We start from the raw sequence: 21,864 nt of genomic DNA, 5'->3' as shown, positions 1-21,864 counted from the left end.
ATCCCTCAAATCCAGCATGCATTGACTAGAAGGGTTTAACTATAAGGCACTCACCACATGAAATGTTATTTTATTTATACAATCAAACTAGGGCTGCCAGGTCCCCTTATCCTCTCGGTGAGGGGGAGGGGACCTTGCACTTATTGGGGGTGTTTTTGATGTGCATGCGCAAAGCACATGCATGCTGCCACTGGGCACAACGATGTCACTTAAGGAAATGATGTTATCAAACCCAGTGGGAGCACACCCACTGTGTGCTGGCAGAGTAGGTTTTTTGCCTCCCAGGCCCATTCCTGGCCCCCTCCCCAGTGGCGGCAGAGGCTGGGAGCAGGGGATCTCTTGCCTCCACTGGAGGACTTGGCAGCCCTACCCTGGTGGCAATTCTGGCACTTCGAAGCTATGGAGGAGGTTCTTTGTCCACTTTAGAGTGCCACTTTTCTGCAACCGATTTCCGATCCCAGTCTGTTTGCTAGTCCCTTTTCCAGTGAAATAAATATAAATTTGTTATGACTAGAAATCCCATTGATTTCTAAAAATGCAAATAAATGCGCATCCCCACTAGAGACTTAAACTTGTAGCAGCCTTTCTAAAAGTCCCTCTGCGTGTCATAGTAGAAGCTAGAAGTCAGAATGAACTGCCATACTGGAGACAATTGTGAAAATCAGCCCTACGCATTTCCAGTTTTTAATGTATTTTATACTGCACTTCTCAACAGAAACAATTTTCAAGGTGGGTATGAGTTTTGACATCATAGCCTGAATTATTCCCAAATGATTCATATTATTCTTTTTGCAGATGGGCCAGCGAATCCCATACCTCCTACCCAAGATGAACCTCTAAGACCTGATCAGTCACAACCTGTTCCACCTACAGCAAACACATTTTGTCGTGACAAAGCAGATGGAACCTATGCTAACTTGCAGGATCCTATGACATATTACCACTGTGCGCACGGCAATGCCTTCATCCAGCCTTGTGGAGCAAACCTAATATTCAATGATAAATGCAAATGTTGTGATTGGCCTTAATGAAAGACTTCCAAAAAGTATAAATTCAGCAGTGGCTACATTCCTTTATAATCACAGCCAATTAATGCTTTAATCAGAACATTTGTATTTTGCATCCCTCTCCTTATACTGTAAGTGTTCATTCTCTAGTTTTTGCTTCCTATTTCTTTTTGCTAAAACTATTCAGAACTACATGCTAATTAAAATCAAAATAGTTCTTCTTTTTTTGTTTCCAAGATAAACCACAAGTTTTGTAAGCTCACTTTAATGCTAAAACTATCTTTCAAAACTGCATGTTAGTTAAGTAGACATTTAAAAATCAAATTATGATACAAGAAATTGATACCTGATGTAACTTAGCTTATAGTAACTTACATTTCTTAGCTCTGATAAGCTGAAAACTTATTTGACATATTGTATAATTATTAAATGCATACTATCTCTATCAACAGATGCTGCTCTGTGCTTTTTTTCCTACCATGCTTTATGAGGTGGTTATTCCTTTGATCTGAATAATTCAGCAGTGTTCTGGCCATTTGTGTAACTTTTGCATACCATATCGTTTTGCAAACGGCCCTCTTCTTTCTATACATATTAAAAGGCAAAAACACCCAGAAATAAAGACTTATGTATTTATCTTATCCATCAATTGTACATCATTCCTGCTTTGTCAAAACATCAGTTTCCACCTGAAGAAACACCCCAATTTCCCCCAAATATTTCATATTTCATATCAGATAACATCTAAGCTCCAAGGCTGTGATCAACACATTCTGTTTGACTCAACTCAGTGGACCCATGCCAGCTTGTCACATGCCTCCACACTTCTCTTTTTAAAATTTTGTTCTACTGATCAAACACCCAGTTCTACTCTTTTGTTCTGCCTGAATTGTTACTGAAGGTCACAGCTGCTGTACAGGGGCAGCTAGAATGCATGCAGGGCAAATTCTTTATTTGTTTTAGTACATCTTTATCCTGCCCTTCCTCCAAGGAGCTCAGGGTCTGTCCTCTAGGTTTCCTAACAATCTGGAGAAAAAAAAATGCTCTGCCCTGTTAACAGAGGCTTAATGGGATATTATTTACAAAGTGGCAGCTATTGAGCTCTGTGCCACAAAAGGCTTAAAATGCACATTTCCACACATTAAGCCTCTGTTAAAGTGGTAAAATACTTTTTATCCAGGCGGTTGGATTTAGAAACCCTACTCTTCTCCTCCATTTAACCCTCACTACTACCCTGTGAGGAAATGGTCATCCAGCAAGTTTCACGGCAAAAGTGGGATTAAGAACTGGGGTCTCCTAGAGTCGAGTCCGATACTCTAACCACTATACAATGCTAGTTCTTTAACTCTTTAATACATGCATGGGGGGTAGGTGGTTGTTGTTGCTGCAAGTGTCACTACACTACAGCAATATGGTAGAAGCCACACTTCTCAGAATCCTCAAAAATCCTGTCCTGTATGGATGTTAATTGGAGCTATGCTGGGATAACCAGGGCTCCCCATGTCATCTGCAAACCCTTTAACTCAGCCCAGCGTACTAAGCCGCAGCTCCTCACTTTCACAATTGTAATATTCCAATATAGCTCATCATACAGTTTCTAGATAGCCACTCCAATGGCTGCACAAAGCATTTTTTTTTAAAAAAGCATGTTAATATGCATTCCAGCAGAGAGCACCATGAAAAGCTAAAGGTCCTAATCTAAAATAATTTGAACTATTTTGAATTCAAAGGAACCCAGGCACAAATACATTCCTCAGAGGAGGCTATCATCTTCTAGAAGATCTGTGCCTTTGACAGTTGCATGCCAAGCAACTTTTCTTAGCATGAAGAGAGTAGTGTGGAAGCTACACCTATTGGATTTCTGCATGTCAGGAAGCTATTAAAGGCACAAAAGCAAGCAATCCAGCCAGAAGGGAAATTGATGAAATAAATATGTACTTTAAAACAGATTTTGAATATTTTTGAAAGGAGATTGAGGATTGGTGTGGATGTTTTGAATCACTTCCATTTTCAGCTCTTCTTACAAACCATGCAATCCTTTATGCAAATGCAGACACCCACAGGCCCATCCTTGGCCACCGCTGATGCTTGAATAGGCAGGTCTCAATAGTTCCAGTTTAGCCAAAAGCTAGTGCCTTTATTTCTCTGCAATCAAGATGAGTTTTTACATGAAAGACTAAAGTATCCACTGGAAGTTTTGCGTCCCTCTGCCAATTAAGCACCCCAGTAGGGATATCACTGACCAAGTGAGGATCAGGCATTTATGTTTTGTTCTAGTATTTGAGCATTGATCAGAAGAACTTGCCAAGATTCCATTGTTTAAAAAAGCCAGTAAGTTACAGTAAGCACTGTTCTTTGGTGAGAATGAAAGGTTAGAGAACAATAGTTTTAGCAGCTGAGGTCTTCATGGGCTTGTGAACAGAGAAATGTGCAAATCTAAAGGTTTCTGATCAGCAAACTGGCATGCCCTCTTGGGAAAGGCACAATTCCAGTCCTATGAAAACAGGCTGCAATCTTATGCATATTTTTTTGGAAATAGGGCTATTCCCAAGAGTACATAGGATTGCAGACTCTGTCCCTCGATGAGGAAAAACTCAAGCCTTCTTTACAAGTTACAATGAATGCATGAATAATCTGAGTACAGCGTACACTTGATTTTTCTTTTTATGTTCATAGAGTAATTCTCATGTTACATTTAACACATGTACAGCTGAAATTGTGACTCCACGTTTATCTAGGTACTGTTCCACAATTACAATTGTAAAATGAGCACGAGTTGTATCTTTCTGACAAACAGATGTATGCATGCATATATATGTAAACAGGAATTCAGAAAATGGAAGAAAGTAACTTTCTATCTAAATTTGGATTTTTATTAAATGGTACAGCCCTGAACACTGAGGGGGCATTTATCAGTGCATATTCAATTTGATTTTAAATATTACCATACAGCTCCATGGTCTCCCTTAACAGTAGTCTTCAACCTTTCCATACCCAAAGACTCTCTGAGCATGAGGCCCACAAAATTGCATGCATGTGACATCAGAGTCATGTGACAGGTGGGGACAAGTTATGAGCTCACCAGTTTCAAGGCCAGTGCCATGGGCAGCAGATTAAGAGCTGAATTACAAGCAAGAACCAGGAGGAACAAACTGGCAAAGAGACTGAAATAGTAAACACACACACACCCATCTCTCTGATGTTCTTTTATTCACAGGAAGCTTTTATTTGGAGGAATATTCCAAAATGGTATGACTCACATGTAGTTTGAGGAGGTATAGCCCCCAGCATTCTACCATGTTACTCTGCTGCATGTGTACACTTAGCCTTATTCTATGTTCTTTATCATCTTTGGCACAAAAACTTGTCTGTACTTCACTAATTCACCTCTTTCCTACACCATAAAATACTGCATAAGAACCTAAGTAGAGCCTGCTGGTCCATCTAATCCATGGACTGGTTCATGCATTTGAAATACAGCATTTCACACAGTGGTTCATACAGGATCATGCAGTGGCCAACCATCTGGATGGAAGGTATGGTTTCCAACCTCGAGGTGGTGGCTGGAGATGTCCTGGAATTACAATGGATCTCCAGGCCACAGAGGTCAGTTGCCCTGGAGGGAATGGCTGCTTTGAAGGGTGTACTTAATGGCATTATACCCTGCTGAGCTCCCTCCCCTCCCCAAACCCTCCCCTCTCCAGGCTCCACTCTCAAAATGTCCTGGAATTTCCCAACCTGGAGCAGGCAACCCTACTGGAGGGCCAAATAAACACAGCATAGAGGCCAAGGCCCTCCCCTGTTACTGCCTCCTAGCACTTTTATTCAGAGGTTTGGTGCCTCTCAACATTTCCTGTAGTCATCATGGCTAGTACTCATTGATGGACCTCTCCACCATGAATTCATCTAACTCCTTTTAAAGCCCTCTATGCTTCGGGCCATCACAACATCCACTGGCAATGAGTTCCACAGTTTAATTACTCATTGAGCAAAAGTATTTCCTTTTGTCTCTCCTGAACCTGCTTTCTAGCAACTTCATTGGGTGCCCCCAAGTTCCAGTATTATGGCAGAAGGACGAAATGCCATAGAGTTCACCACCTGAAGCTTCCATTTTCTCCAAGAGAACTGATCTCTATGGCCTGGAGATCAGTTGTCATTCCGGGAGATCTCTAGCCACCACCTGGAGGCTGGCAACCCTAATGAGCTAAAATAAGGTAATTAGATGCATTACCTCATGTTTCCCAAGAAGTAAATTGTTCTTCTTTTTCAATTTTAGGAGTAGGTCTTTGAGAAAGAAGGTTTAAAAATCTGATATAAAGTGTTTGTTTTAAACAAGGAGAAGAGAAGAATCCTTTGCTCATTTCTTGAACTTTCTATTACTTCTGCTTTCTAGTCATGACCATGTTTATTGTAATACCCTGTCAAACTCAAAGGGTGATTCCTGTCAGGGATGTTTTTGAGGCTGTCACATCCATACCAAAACAACAAAGTATTTTACCCATAAAATATGTACTGACATTTCAGTAGTATGATGTCCTTATGCCCAAACTATGCTTATGTGGGGTGGCTCTTTGATACTATCCTTAATGTGCCTGGCACCATTGTGAGATGGTAACACAGTGTTTGATACAATATGATTTTCTTTAGGGCTTCTCTGGTATACTGCTGTACACAAGTTTCTTTCATATGCAAATATAGTGAGCCATAAACAGTAAGGGTGTGCAAATTCTAAAGATACTTCCCTGGGAGCAAGCACTACAGAATAACATGGGACATACATCTGAGTAGACCTGTTTAGGATTCCCTCCCCCCATCCTGTGAGCAATTCACCTTCTCTGCCTTTTCAAAAACAATCCTGCCTGCCCACGCCAAAAAGGAAACTTATGGAAAAAACAAAGGTCTGATTATTTGGGGGTGGGAGGATTCAGACAATCATGTTGCCTGCCTGCCCTGCTTGCCTGCCTGCCTGCCTGCCTGCACTTGGGCAATGGAGATTGGCAGCAATTAATGCAAGAACACCCCCTCATTGTGGGAACAAAACTGCACAGCACAAGGAAACGTGGTACCAACAGGCCACAACAGGATGCAAAAGTAATAATTTATAGGCACTATAGAAAAAGGAAAAAACCAGGATTATTTTTAATAACACTGCCACCCTGCTACCCTTTTGACAGTCAGTTTCCCACCATAGTATACTCCTGCTGACACTCTTCTTCTTCAGGGTCCATTGTTGCATATCTGTGTAAATGAGGAAAGGCTCAGCGGATCAATGGTTTAGAGGGAGGACTGTGTTCTGTGTAATTTTGGTACTGTTAAGTGCAAAAACAGCACCCCCAAAGAGCCTGGAAGCCACATTGAATAGACTTCAGTAGGATTCAAAGTAGACCTGTTTAGGATTGCTCTCGATGGATGAAGAACTGTCAGATGGAATTGGGCTAATGAATTTGATTATAATTGGACTTCCGGTTTGGGATTCATGGAGGTCTAACGCAGCTCCATTCGCGGAGCTGACCGGACTGCCGTTTTAACCGGCCGGAGGGGTGAAAATAGCCCGCGGCCGACTGCTCTCAGGCGGGGAGCAGGCAAAGAACGCTCAAGACCCTAGGGTGAGCTAAATCTCGGACGAGGGGGGGCTCTACCCAACGAGTCTCCCCCCGATCTTTGAGGTCCCACCTTGCGACGGGTCGGCTATAATCTCTGCGGCAGTTTTGGGGCCAATTCGGCTGGCATAAGACCTACATACCCAAGCTTCGATTGGGAAAGGAAGCTGAGAGGAGAATTTAAGATCGAAACAGCGATTACAACCCGAGAAAAGTGAAGAGAAGGTAAAGATCGCTATCTTTTGATACGGGACAGATTGACAAAAACAGAGAGGAAAGAAAGTAGATTTTTAAACTGCAACAGACTAGTGAAAAGGAGGTGAAGACTCGGCAGGAGTTGTATTTTAAAAGAGACTAAGTTTAAAGAAGTTATTAAAGAAATCGGACTATTGTTTTGAATACCTGTGGTTTTGGAGCTGTGGGAAAAAGACACCATCGCGAGACCTGCTGTGGGAAGACGGGAGACAGGAAGTGCGTAACAACAATAGAGTGGCTGGAGAGAAGCGGCCCTTGCCGAAGGACAGGAAGTAGGGAATCGCCATTTTTGAAAGGGGAAGGGTCGCGGCTTCAGCGGAAGAGGAAGTAGGCCATTTTGGATTACAATAACATAGAGAAACCATAGAGAAAAGACGCCCGACATTTTGGACACTTTAAAATTTAATTTTGGCAAAGATTGGGACATTTGAAAAAAGAAAAACGTTTAATTTCACGCCACGGAGTTAAGGAAGAGAGCAGATTCGTGGGAGCGAGCTAAAGCAAGCCCCACGATGTCGAAAAAAGAGTGGCAATCGGCAATAGAAAATCTGGATAAAAATCTGGACAAAAAACTTGTAGATATGATTAAAGAACTTAAGGATACGAAATTGGAGCTTATTAAAGAGGTTAAAGAGGTTACACAGACAGTAAAGTCGGAGCTGTCAGAAGTGAAAAAAGGTATGGAAACGATTCGTAGTGAATTACAAGGAACGCAGCAGAGAGTTAAAACAGTAGAAGACGCGATGGAGAATTTAATAGACACGCAACAAACAGAGATGAGATTGGTGAAGGGGAGGATGTCAGTTGCAGAAACTAAACACATGGAGAAGCAGCTTCGTTTTCGTGGTCTGCCAGAAGTGGAAGGGAAGTCAGCGCAAGAACAGATGACTGAGGTGTTGGCTGAATACCTGGGGAAGGAGGAGGAGGAAGTTGTGGCTATCCTAGATGTGGCGTACCGTGTGAACTCGAGAATTGCAACCCAGAGGAAATTACCAAGGGATGTGATTGTGCAGTTTACAACTAGAAACATGAAAGAGAGGATTGTGACAAAACAGTTTCAAGATCCATTGGAGATTGATGGCAAGACGATCATTATAATGAAGGAACTGCCCAGATCAGTGTTATTGGACCGGAAAAAATACAAAGTGCTAATTCAGATTTTGAAGGACATGAATATCAGGTACAGATGGGAGCTACCGGAAGGAGTGTCCTTTGAGTTTGGAGGGGCCAAAAAACGCATCAGATCTGAGCGAGAGATGGAGCGATTTATTAAGGACAATGAAAAAGACTTACCAACAAGATCATGAGTATGGAGTGTAAAGTATTATCTTGGAATGTAAATGGACTAAACTCACCGAATAAGAGGAAAAATACTTTTCACTGGCTACTAAAACAAAAATGTGACATTGTTTGTTTGCAAGAGACCCATATCAGAAAGCAGGATGTAAAATATTTAAAATCTGGAAAATTGGGCAAAGAATATGTAGCGGCCTCCAACAAGAAAAAAAGAGGAGTGGTGTTGTACATAAAAGAGGAGCTACAGCCAAAATTTGTTATGAGAGATGTGGAAGCTAGATTTGTAGCAGTGGAATGTATTTGGAATTTAAAGAGAGTGTTGGTAGTCGGACTTTATGCACCTAACGGTGCAAAGGAAAGCTTCTTTGAGGATTTAAGGAAGCATTTAGACGATCTTGCATATGACCAGATAATTCTTGCTGGAGACTTCAATGGAGTGACAGACTTGGAACTAGACAAAAAGACTACAACAGCACAAAAGAAAAGAGGACTATTGCCAAAGCTCTTTTTTGAGTTGATTCAACAAGAGACTCTCGAAGATGTATGGAGGAGAGAATATCCTAAAAGTAGACAGTTCACTTTTTATTCTGCAAGGCATTTTACATTATCAAGAATCGATATGATCTGGGCCTCAAAAGACTTAGCGTTATGGACTAAGGAGGTAGAAATAATGCCGATGGTAGGCTCAGATCACAACCCAATTATGTGGAAATTTGGAAAAAGGAGAAAAAGGAAAGCCTGGAGAATAAATGAGGACTTGTTACAGGAAAGAGAGAATATGGAAATATTGAGAAGAGAGACAAAGTTTTTTATACAATACAACGTGAATAAAGAAGTACCAACCAATAAAGTTTGGGATGCGTACAAGGCGGTTGTAAGGGGCATACTAATGGACTTAAATGGCAGAGCAAGAAAAAAGAAGGAGGAGAAAAGACAAGAGATTGAGGAGAAAATAAAAGCCAAAGAAACACAGTTAAAAAAGAGACCAGGGGAAAAAAAAGTATACCAGGAAATTAAAATTCTTCAAGAACAGCTAACAGCAATGAGTAATAAAGAATTGGAGTGGAACCTTAAAAGACTGAATCAAAAAGCGTTTGAGGGTGCTAATAAACCTGGGAAATATTTGGCATGGCAATTGAAGAAGAAAAGGGAAAAGAAAATAATAAATAAAATCTGTGAAGAAAATAAAACGTACTTGGAGCAGACTACCATTAGTAGAGCCTTTTATAAATTCTATGCTAAGCTGTATAATAAAAAAGAAGTGAACAAAGAATCAATAGCATCATATTTGGAGAAAATCAAATTTCCAGAAATCTCGGAAGCTTGGAGAAATAAATTGAACAGTGAAGTAACTGATGAGGAAATAAGCAAGGCAATACAATCCGCAAATCTAGGAAAGGCGCCAGGGCCAGATGGACTTACGGCTAAATTTTATAAGACAATGGCCAATGAACTGGCACCATTCCTAAAAGAGGTGATGAATGGAGTTTTTAGGGATCAAAGGATTCCAGATACTTGGAGTGAAGCGAATATATCATTGATCCCAAAAGAGGGCCAAGACCTGACTAACGTGAAAAATTACAGACCTATATCACTACTTAACAATGACTATAAAATTTTTGCGAAGATATTGGCGGAGAGATTGAAGGGCTGGCTCTCGGAAGTCATAGAGGAGGAACAAGCAGGCTTTTTGCCAGACAGACAAATAAGAGACAATTTAAGGACAGTGATCAATGCTATTGAATATTATGACAAGCGTTGTGACAAAGAGGTTGGTTTCTTCTTTGTAGACGCTGAAAAAGCGTTTGACAATTTAAACTGGGACTTTATGTTTGCCACTATGGAAAAGCTACAATTGGGAGAAAGATTCATCAGAGCAATTAAGGAAATTTATAGAGACCAGACTGCAGCAATTGTAGTGAATGATGAATTGACCAAGAAATTGACGATTAGTAAAGGAACAAGACAAGGTTGCCCGTTATCTCCATTGTTGTTCATTTTAGTACTGGAGATTCTGATGATACAAATAAGACAAGATGAGGAAATTCGAGGAATAAAAATAAAGGACTATTCATATAAGGTCAGAGCATTTGTGGATGACATAATGTTAATTGTAGAAGACCCACTGGAGAACATGCCAAAGGTGATAGATAAGATCAAGGAGTTTGGAGATTTGGCAGGTTTCTTCATTAACAAAAAGAAGTCAAAGATATTATGCAAAAACATGACAAAGCAGAAACAACAATTGTTAATGGAAACAACGGATTGTGAAGTAACAAGTAAGGTGAAATATTTGGGAGTTGAGCTGACTGCAAAAAATATAGATTTGTTCAAGAATAATTATGAAAAATTATGGACTCAGATAGAGAGAGATTTGATCAAATGGAATGGATTGAACTTGTCATGGTTGGGCAGGATTGCAGCAGTTAAGATGAATGTGTTACCAAGAGTAATGTTTTTGCTACAGACAATACCAATCATCAGAGACTCTAAACAATTTGAAAAATGGCAGAGGAAACTATCAGATTTTGTTTGGGCAGGCAAGAAGCCTCGAGTGAAAGTAAAAGTTCTACAAGATGCAAAGGAAAGAGGCGGAATGCAACTGCCCAACCTGAGACTTTATCATGATGCAATCTGCCTAGTTTGGTTAAAAGAGTGGATGACATTAAAGAATAAGAAACTATTAGCCCTAGAGGGATATAAAAAATTTTTTGGATGGCACGCATACCTATGGCATGACAAAGTAAAGGTCAACTCGATGTTCCTGCATCATTTTGTAAGGAGAAGTTTATATACAATCTGGAAGAAGTATAGAATTTACCTACAAGAAGGAACCCCCTTGTGGGTGGTTCCATATGAGGTGATAGATCCGAGAGATGTTGATAATGAACAACAATGTTTAACGTACAAAGAAATAACTAAAACTGAAGTATCTAAACTTAGAATAAAGACGCAAGAAGAACTATCACCTAACTATGATTGGTTCCAGTATAGACAGATTAGAGACTTATACAATTCGGACTCTGCAAAGGGGGGCATACGAACAGAGAACTCGGAACTAGAGCAGACCCTTCTTAAAGAAGACAAGACAAGAAAAGAATATCCAAGGTATACCAAGTACTGTTGAAATGGTATACTGAGGATGAGATAGTTAAAACACAGATGGTGAAATGGGCTATAAATTTCAATAAAGAAATAACAATGGAGGCATGGGAATACTTGTGGAAAACTACAATGAAGATAACGACATGTACTAATATTAAAGAGAACATTTACAAAATGATTTATCGTTGGTACATGACACCAAAGAAGATTGCGCTAGGGAACTTGAATACTTCTAATAAATGCTGGAAATGTAAGAAACATGAGGGCTCCCTCTATCACATGTGGTGGTCGTGTGAGGTAGCTAGGCAGTACTGGGGGGAAATAATAAGAGAAATGAGTGAAATTTTACAGTTTCAAATAAATAAGAACCCAGAACTCCTGCTGCTAAACTTGGGAATGGAGGGAATCCCAGCCCATCATAGGACGTTGATATTTTATATGACTGCAGCAGCTAGACTTTTGTATGCGCAGAAATGGAAAGTACAAGAAGTGCCAACTATTGAAGATTGGATCTACAAATTGCTGTATATGGCTGAAATGGACAAGATGACAAGAAAACTGAGAGATCTGGACTCAGGGCAGTTTAACACAGACTGGGAGAAGCTGAAACAATATCTGGAGAAGAAATGGGAGGTGGGAGGAAAACTGTGGCAGTTTGAGAACTACTGAAGTATAATAAAAGTATAAAAGAGAGGGGTGACTTTACCGGGGGAGGAAGAGAAATGTGAATTTATAAGCAGTTAGATTAATAGATTGACATATATATAGATATGTATAGGTTAACTGATAGAATATTGATAGAGAATAATTAATGATAAGGTTTAAATATGAGGATTGAGTAACTAACAATATTTTCTTTCTTTGATAAGATTTATATGCACCAAACTGAATGTACAGAAGAGTCAAATTGATTGACTATGTGATGAGCTATATAGAATTACCATAAAAAGATAGAATGAGTAATATATAGAGAACAAGTCAAATTGTTTGATTTAAATGCGGAAAATTTTTATGGTTTATGATATATAGGTTTATGATATATAGAAATATTCAAAACTGGAAAATGGGATAAATTGTTTATTCAAAGACGTACAGTTTGGGTGTAAAACAAGAAAAGTAGTTAAAGATGTACTGCTTAATATAATGGAGAATGTATATCTGTTTTAGACAGAGGATTTTAATAGAAGTTAGAGAAAAAGGGACAAAGGGTGGGAAAGCTGTTGGAAGTCAATAAAGGGGGGGGGGGAAGGGAGGGGGTTAGAAATAAAAAATTTGGGGAAAATTGAATGTAATGTAAAAATAATAATATTCTAACCCAATAAAAATTTTTTCAAAAAAAAAAAAAGAATTTGATTATAATTATCCAGTCATACTGTAGGACTTAGACACCTCTTTCAAAAGCTAGGAACCTATAATGCTTTAGGGTTGCACCATTCCATTTCTTGCAGGATTGCAACAAACAATAGCATATGCTCCCAAGTGTTTTCAGTTGAACTGGGACAACAAAACAATGTGGTATTAAGTGTTCCCACTTCCAAGTGGTGAGCAGTTCCAAAAGCTACACTACAGAACTGAGAGCCAAGCTACAAGTGACGAATGACACTTGCCTGGCAAGTGAACAGACTCACGTGTATTCCTCCCTGTTCACTTGCCATTCATTTGATCAAGTGGAGTGCAAGTGAATGGCAAGTGAACAGGGAGGAATACACGTGAGTCTGTTCACTTGCCAGGCAAGTGTCATTCGTCACTTGTAGCTTGGCTCTGAGTTTCCTATGGATGAAAGAGTGTTGGAGACTCATATTACTGTAATGTTTGTTTTATTCACAAATATATATTCGGATTATATTGAAAACAATAAAGTTCTCCAACAAGATAGCAGATCCCCAGAGAGCAACTTGCAAAGTCCAACTGATACTAGAACATTCCAAACTCTAGCTAGAAAAATGCTCTGCTCCTGCCTCTGTCTCTTCCATCTACTATAAACAATAATCCTAAATACAACCATGTGATTTTTACATTAATTGGAGTCATTGTTAAATAGCGTTCATTATTCTTTTGCAATTAGGCGCTGTGCTGTATCCCCAAAGTTACACCTTCTAAAAACCCATTGACTTCAATAGATTTTGAGGGGTTTAACTCTGCTTAGGGCAGCACTGTTAACTGGTATATTTGAGTTCAATAACTGTTAAGAAAAGCACTTTTTACTAATGTATAAGTAGCAAAAGTAAAATAGCTATAAAATCATTTTTGCACAACATAGTTCAGATATTTAAACCAAACTTTTCCTCTTAATTTCTCTTCATTCATCTGGAGAGCAAAAACGACTGGCAAAAATGGCAAATGCCATTAGTTTCCCTGGAGCTTGGCAGTGAGCTCAAGGAGTTCAGTGGGAGCAGGAGAGACTCCCCTCTTCCTCCTCTCCCTCCCTCCCTCCCATGTACTGTGCAGTGGGCAGCTGCTTCTCTTGGCACCACAGCAGCACCAGGCTGTGTGCTTTCTTGCAGTGCCAGCAAGCAGCAAGCTAGCCAGCAAGCCACCTGATGGGCAGGCAGAGAATCTCTCTCCTCTCCCGTCTCTCTCTGATATGTAGTGTGCACTTGGAAATCATTAAACTGTCAGGCACCCTGAGGGCTATGTTTCCCAGGGTGCACTAAGTTGTGGAACCTTGGGTGCTGCTGGGGGGGGGGGGGAGCCTCTGAGGCACCCAGAAAAGCAGAGAAGAAGAGTACTCTCTCCTGTCTGGCTGGCTGCTACCACTGTCCAAGCCTGGCCCAGGAAGAAGTGCCTTGGCAGTTGCCATCACTAGCAGTACACTAAGTGAGATGGGAGAAAAAGTAGGAGTACTTGCCTTTGAAACTAATGGGAATGAAAAAGAATGTAACAAACAGGAATGAGTGTGACAATATGTAGAAAGAAAACAAAGCAACTGTGGAGCACAACTCTGCTAAAAATGGCTCAGGTAATTCCACCTTCTTGCGTAGAGATTATAGTTATGTCTTTGGAGCCCTCATCGGGGGACATCTCTCTGCATCAGCTCTCCCCAAGCACGGCCCAGTAGCAACCAAAGGGGAGGCAATCAGGAGGCTGAAGGTGGGGGGAGGGGAGACCTTAGGCAGCCGTTCAGCTTATTCATCCCACATACTCAGTTCTGGCTTCATAGCTGTTACCTAATTATAACAGAATAGAACATTTAATTCTCTTTCACAATGCCAATCACTAACAGAATTTTTTTAAAAAAAAATTGCCCTAAGTTTAGCTATGTTTACCCTCTTCTATGTGATAAGAACCATATCAGTGTCCATAAAATAATTCATTATTAAAGGGGTTTGAAGACTGGCCAGTTTTGTATCTATTTTGGTATCTTTTAGACTTTTACCCTGCTCTTCCTCTGCGGAGCATACATGGTTCTCCCCTCCTCCATTTTATCCTTGCTTGCAATATTTACAGGTGGCTCCAACTAACCAGGTAAGTCTGTGCAATTAAGTACCTTTATGTCTCAATGTTTATGCAGTCTCTTAGGTTTCAGGTGGAACCATTCCATGGAGTAATCCAAAAGACCAACAGATACGTCCCCAGGGAGCCTCCTGGAAGCAGCTTACCAAGTCCAAGAATGCTGTCCATAATGCAATAAATGCTCTACGGGCTTGCTAGCTCTAGTCCTGTTTCAAGAAGATATTTTTCAAGAGCGTGGCAGTGCAGCAATGAATATCCTAAGTTACACAAGCATAAAGAATCACCACACATATATTACATCCACGCAATGCATGTACAATAAAGTTCATTCATAAATCATATTTACAAAGTTGTAACTATTTCAAGCACTTCCAGTCAGATGTGCTTTCCTCAGGATCCACTGCCAAATCTCCAAGAATTTCCCAGTTTTGTGATGGCAACCCTATCTCTGCATAAGAATTAAGTTAGCCCTAGATCAAATGCCAATTCCAAAGATGGCAGTCAATGGTTCTACGCCAGAGTTCAGAGGAGTCAGAATATCAGTGAGTTTTAAATTTCTGAGGAGCAGCCTGATCGGCCCATTAGGGCATGGGAGCTAAGCAGGCCACAGTTATTACTTGTAGGAGGGACCAACAAAGAAGACTGGAGTTGCTACGTAGAGGAAGGCAATGACAAACCACCTCTGTTCATCTCATGCCTGGAATGTCCCACGGAAGGGGTCACTGCGAGTTGTTTGCAACTTGATGTCATGTTTTTAAAAAGTCCTTGCAAAGATTGAGTAGAACATGACATAGGATAAAGTGGAATCTGATCAAAGGGCCAGGCATGAGATTGCCAAAAATTGAAGGTGGAAGTTCAAGTAATATAACAGGTTCAAAGCAAGACTTGATCAAAAGGGAAGGAAAAAACTTAACTATTAAGATTTCTCTGACAAAGTTGGAGAAGCAAGTAAGAACTTAATTCAATTAAGGCTCAGCAGACAAAATGGCTACAACCGTTGCCTTTCAGAAGGCAGGTTCTGTTAGCTGGGATTTTTCCTTAATGGGAAAATATGATGGGGAAGGAGAACATGGGAAGAAGCAGAGTGAGTGTTGAGCCCTTCAGGTCATTACAAGAAGTAGCATTTTAGAAATAATAGGAAATCCTCAGTAGGCCTAAGAAAAGTGTTGTGCTATACGACTCTGCTTTGAAAGTTTCCTTTTCATTCTTATTTTTCTTTTATGGTTGCCTACTTTGTGATCTTTCTATTTTCAGATTTTGTTTCTGCCCAAGAACAAATGGAAAACTTCTACCAGGATAAATGTAATGGCTCCACAGTGATCTAAAAGATCATACAAAATACTGTATCTGTTTAGACCTTTGCACTTTCTGATAAAGAGGAAGTAATATTGGAGAACACAGCAGACTTATGATTTGGACCAGAAAATCATTGCCTTGAAAAAGATTGCACGAAACAGGATTCAAGTTAGCAGCCTGTTGGGATATATCTGAGAGCAAGTTGCAGCCCACTCCATCCCTGTAGCGGTTAAGAGTGCGGGACTCTAATCTGGAGAACTGGGTTTGATTCCTCACTCCTCCATTTGAAGCCAACTGGGTGACCTTGGGTCAGTCACAGCTTCTAGGAGGTCTCTCAGCCCCACCCACCTCACAGGGTGTTTTGTTGTGGGAATAATAATAACATACTTTGTAAACCGCTCTGAGTGGGCATTAAGTTGTCCTGAAGGGTGGTATATAAATCGAATGTTATTAAATTGAACGTTATGTTATTTTGGATCTTCAGGTGACAGAGATCAACTCCCCTGGAGAAAATGGCTGCCTTGGAAGATGGACTCTGGTATTATACCCTGCTGAGGCCCCTCCCCTCTCCACATTCTTCCCTCCCCAGGCTCCCCCCCCCAAAAAAATCTTCAGGAATTCCCCTACCCAAAGCTGGCAACCCTAATTCCATGGCTCAACAGAACCAGGAAAATAGAATTCCCAGAAGGTCAATAGAAAATCAGCCAGGAATGGTAGCCCATTTAGCTTAACAGGTCATGACTAGACATGGGCACAAACCAATACGAACAAAAAAAACCCCCACAAATAGCCCATTCGTCTGTTTGTGAACAAACCGTTCGTAAGTCCCCAATCCAAACAAACAGGTGGTCTTCGCAAGCCTCATTCGTTGTGTTCGGCAGCCATTCGTCAAGCCAGACATTCTGGTAACTTTCAATCAATTCCCCTGGCAACAGCAGGGACTGAATTCTGTCTGAACTCCTTCTGGCTTTCCTTCTGGCTTTAACCCTTCAGCTTCCAGCAGACAGTCCAGTTTTTGCCACTCAGAAGAGAAATAGACAGCAAAGGGGGGAACCCATGGATCATACCTTTCCCGGGGTGCAATCTCTCTGAAACTTGGGGGGTCTTCAGAGGACACTGAGGACTATGTCCCCTGCAAATTTGGTGGGTATTGAACATTGGGAAGGAAAGTTTTGTAACCTCTCAAAGTAGCTTCCAACAGGCAGTACAGTTTTTGCCACTGTGATGAGAAAATGACAGCAAAGGGGGTGGCACCAGCTCTCCCAGTGCAAGAGGGACAGAAAGAATCTCTCTGTCCCACTGGCACCAGGAAGGAGCAGCCCCGCAGCCCCGGCTCTGCCTGCTGTCAGAGGGACGAGGGGACTCTCTCCTCATCCCTCTGACAGTGGGCAGAAGTGGCCCCGCAGCAGCGGCAGCTCTGCCCGCTGTCAGAGGGATGAGGAGATTCTCCTTGTCCTTCTGAAAGTGGGCAGAAGGAACCCGGCAGCGGTGGCAGCTCTGCCCACTGTCAGAGGGATGAGGGGAGTCTCTCCTCATCCTTCTGACAGTGAGCAGAAGAGGCCCCGTGGTGGTGGCAGCTCTGCCCGCTGTCAGAGGGATGAGGGGAGTCTCTCCTCATCCCCCTGACAGCGGGCGGAAGCGGCCCAGCGGTGGTGCCAGCTCTGCCCACTGTCAGAGGGATGAGGAGATTCTCCTCGTCTCTCTGACAGAGGGCAGAAGGAGCCCCACGGTAGCGGCAGCTCTGCCCGCTGTCAGAGGGATGAGGGGAGTCTTTACTCGTCCCTCTTACAGCGGGCAGAAGTGGCCCCGCGGTGGCAGTGGCTCCGCTCACTGTCAGAGTAACGAGGAGATTATCCTCATCTCTCTGACAGCGGGCAGAAGGAGCCCTGCGGCAGTGGCGGCTCTGCCCACTGTCAGAGGGACAAGGGGAGTCTCTCCTCATTCCTCTGACGGCGAGCAGAAGCGGCCCCACAGCGGTGCCAGCTCTGCCCACTGTTAGAGGGATGAGGAGATTCTCTTCGTCTCTCTGACAGTGGGCAGAAGGAGCCCCACGGCGGCGGCTCTGCCCGCTGTCAGAGGGACGAGGGGAGTCTCTTCTCGTCCCTCTTACAGTGGGCAGAAGGAGCCCCGCCGTGGTGCCAGCTCTGCCTGCTGTCAGAGGGACGAAGGGAATCTCTCCTTGTCCCTCTGACAGCGAGCAGAAGGAGCCCTGTGGTGGCAGCAGCTGTGCCCTGTCAGAGGGTCAAGGAGATTTTCCTCGTCTCTCTGACAGTAGGCAGAAGGAGCCCTGCAGCAGCAGCTCTGCCCCCTGTCAGAGGTACCAGCAGAGTCTCTCCTCGTCCTTCTGACAGTGGGCAGAAGCAGCCCTGCGGTGGCAGCAGCTCTGCCCACTGTCAGAGGGAAAAGGGGAGTCTGACAGTGGGCAGAAGTGGCGCCGCTGCAGCACCGACTCTGCCCAGTGTCAGAGGGATGAGGCAAGCCCCGTCGTCCCTCTGACAGTGGGCTGAAGCAGCCCCATGATGCCGGCTCTGCCCACTGTCAGAGAGAATCTCTCCGTCCCTCTCGCACCCAGCAGCAGCAGCCCGACGCTGCTAGGGTGGGGTAGGGGCTGGGGGCTGGGAGTTGTGGGGTGTTTAAAGGGCCCTGCCCCTTGCATGTGGCAGGAAAGGGCCCTGTAAACTATCAGCTGGCAGGCGGCAAGAGGGAATCCCCCCTGCCACCTGCCAACTGATAAAGGGATCTTTAAAAAGCCACGAACACAAACACCAAACATGTTCATTAAGGGGACATGTTCGCTTCTGTTCATTGTTAGGGGTGTGCAAGGCCTGCCTGTTTCGTTAAAACTGATTCAGTTTTAACTGAATCAGGAAACCGTTTCAGTATTCAGGGAATACCGAAACAGCAAGCCGATTCGGTATTCGCGTTTCGGCTTGATTCGGCCATTGTTTTCAATGAGAAAACCTTCTCCCAGCTTTCTGGGAGTCGGGGGGGCATTTTCTGTCCAAATCACACCAAACTTGTAAAATGCCCCCCAACTTCAGAGGACCTCCTCCTACCTGTCCTCCCTCCCTCCACCAAGGCTCAAGCAGATCTCACTTTGGGGGGGCCATTTTATGGCCTCCCAAAGATGCTGCCCTTTCTCCATTATTTCCTATCGGGGAAATAAGACAGGCTTGTGTGGCTAGGGGTGGCATTTTGCATGCAAAATGCCCCCAACCTTCAGGGGCCCATCTCCTACCTGTCCTCCCACCCTCCACCAAGGCCCAAGCTGATCCCACTTTGGGGGGCCATTTTATGCGCACCCCAAAGGTGGTTCTCCTGCCACACCACTTAATGTCTTTCTACTGTGGGGAAGACTTCAACACCATAGAAACACATGGGATTGGGGCTGCCAATGGCCACAGCCACAGTCCACCTGCACCCAAACTGCCAAATACCACACACACCCTCCCCAAAACCTAACCTCCCCTGTCCTGTGGCCAGCCACTTTCTATTGATTCCTGTTATGGGAAAATCTCCCACAGCAGGAACCCATGGAATGTGGCATCTATGGCCCCAGGAACTGTCCCCCTTTTAAATCCACCCCCCACAGCCCCACATTGACCCAAAGACACCCTCCCCAACATTCCCACACCGGCCACTACCCCAGGAGCAGGCTGGCCAGCCGTCCCCCATTGTTCCCTGTGATGGGAACTTTTAAACTCTCTTTCCCAGGGCAATTATGCATAGCCCAGGGGTGCCACAATGGTGGGCACACTTCTGAGTGTGAGCTTGTCCCTGTGAAAGAGCACCTGAACCACAGACACCCTCCCCCAAATTCCCCCACCGCCTACAGAGATGGCTGGCCGGCCAGCCCCATTGTTCCTTATGATGGGAACCAACTGCACAACAAAGAATAAAACACAAGCACACACTGAATAAAGTTTTTTAAAAAATATTTTCTCACTTTCAAAGTACAAGTAGGCAAAGCATTGTGACACATTACACCAGCAGTGTAATCACAAAAACACAGAGAATCACAAAACAGAATTCCTGTCAAAAACACTTTATTTCTTGAACAGCTTTAGGTAACACAGCAGGGGGGCACACCAAAGGGCATGCCAACAGTATCTTACACAAAAATAACACAACTCACTTCACATCAGAGAATCACCCAAACACAATTGCTGTCAAAAACGGTGATGTGAATTATGTTATTTTGTGTAGTAGACTGCTTTCATGCCCTGTTGTGCCCTCCTACTGTGTAACCTAAAGCAGTTAAAGATATAAAGTGTTTTTGACAGCAATTGTGTTTTGGGTGATTCTTTAATGTGAAGTGTTATTTTTGTGTAAGATACTGCTGGCATGCCCTTTGGTGTCCCCCCCCTGCTGTGTTACCTAAAGCTGTTCAATAAATAAAGTGTTTTTGACAGGGATTCTGTTTTTGTGATTCTCTGATGTTAAGTGAGTTGTGTTATTTTTCTGTGTGGGGGACTGCTGGTGTAATGTGTCACAATGCTTTGCCTACTTGTACTTTGAAAGTGAGGAAAAAAATTTAAAAAACTTTATTCAGTGTGTGCTTGTGCCATAAAATGCCCCCCCAAGTGAGATCTGCTTGAGCCTTGGTGGAGGGAGGGAGGACAGGTAGGAGGAGGTCCTCTGAAGTTGGGGGGCATTTTACATGCAAAATGCCACCGCTAGCCAGACAAGCCTCTCTTATTTCCCCCATAGGGAATAGTGGAGTGGAGGTGGATAGGGGCACCTTCTTTGGGAGGCCGTAAAATGGCCCCTCAAAGTGGAATCTGCCTGAAACTTGGTGGAGGGTGGGAGGACAGGTGGGAGCAAGTCCCCTGAAAGTTGGTTGCATTTTGCTTGCAAAATGCCACCCCAAGCCACCTATAAAGATGACTTGTTTTTCCCCATAGAGAACCATGGAGAGTGTAGGAGGATGGGGGCACCTTATTGGGGGGGCATAATTGGCCCCCCCAAAGTCCAATCTTTCTGAAAATTGGGGGATAGTTAGAGGAGAGTTCGTAGAAGGTCTCCACCTAGTTTGGTGTGATTTGGACAGAAAATGCCCCCCCTGACTCCTGGAAAGCCGGGAGAAGGTTTTCTCATTGAAAACAATGGCCGAATCGTTTTGGTAATCTCTATTTCAGTATTACCAAAATTTTTCGGTATTCCTGATGAAGACATGACTTGAAGGAAATATATATTTATCTGCAGCCCCATCTGTGCTTTGAAGTGCTTCAGCTTCTGTGGCACTATCTTTATGTGTATGGATTTGAAAATATAAATACATTGTTAATCCTTGATGCTTCAGAGAAACAGTACTGTATTTACAGGCAGGATATGCAGCAAAGAATTTTGCTGTTTTGGTTGTTTGAGTAGACAAGCATGGCTACTCCTTGCACTAAGAGAAGAAAGATTCAGTTGTGCCAGATGTCAGTCTCGCATTTAAATTGCTTTACACCTGCCTCCCATGTCAGTAGACCTGTAATCAAAGAGTGTCAGGAACAGGTAAGGAAATTAGCCTCTTTTTGCTGTATTTTTCCTTCCTGGAATCAATTAGCTTCAAACCATCAGATGCAAACAAACACAGCCCTGATTGCAACACTTCCCAGCAACTCACTTGCACAATCTCTCCAGGATTGCGGAATCAGTCCTCTCTGAAAGGCAAAAACTCCCACCCTGCTAGCCTTATAAATGAGATTGTGAGCAACAGTAAAGGCACATGGTTGAACAGCAAGCAGAGCTTCTTTTGTTGTAGAAACCACTTGGGACCAAGATGGGTCAAGCATCCATATGGGCAGGTAAGTCTGGTAATATATTGAAAGTCAGGTTTTGAAACTGCTGGGGGCTTTCAACAAAAA

At 42.9% G+C, this 21,864-nt stretch overlaps 1 protein-coding gene across 1 annotated transcript in view; it reads left to right on the top strand.

Moving 5' to 3' along the window:
- Window positions 1-21,864, top strand: part of LOC129330393 (chitotriosidase-1-like) — a 59,859-nt gene that overhangs the window by 19,325 nt on the left and 18,670 nt on the right. The window contains exons 11-12 of the mRNA XM_054980422.1: window positions 796-1,022; window positions 21,762-21,804. Coding sequence (XP_054836397.1) covers window positions 796-1,022; window positions 21,762-21,804 — 270 coding nt within the window. The remainder of the gene's footprint in view (window positions 1-795; window positions 1,023-21,761; window positions 21,805-21,864) is intronic.

Source organism: Eublepharis macularius, chromosome 5 (genome assembly GCF_028583425.1).
Source record: "Eublepharis macularius isolate TG4126 chromosome 5, MPM_Emac_v1.0, whole genome shotgun sequence".
NCBI lineage: Eukaryota > Metazoa > Chordata > Lepidosauria > Squamata > Eublepharidae > Eublepharis > Eublepharis macularius.
This window is presented reverse-complemented; position numbering and strand designations above follow the sequence as displayed.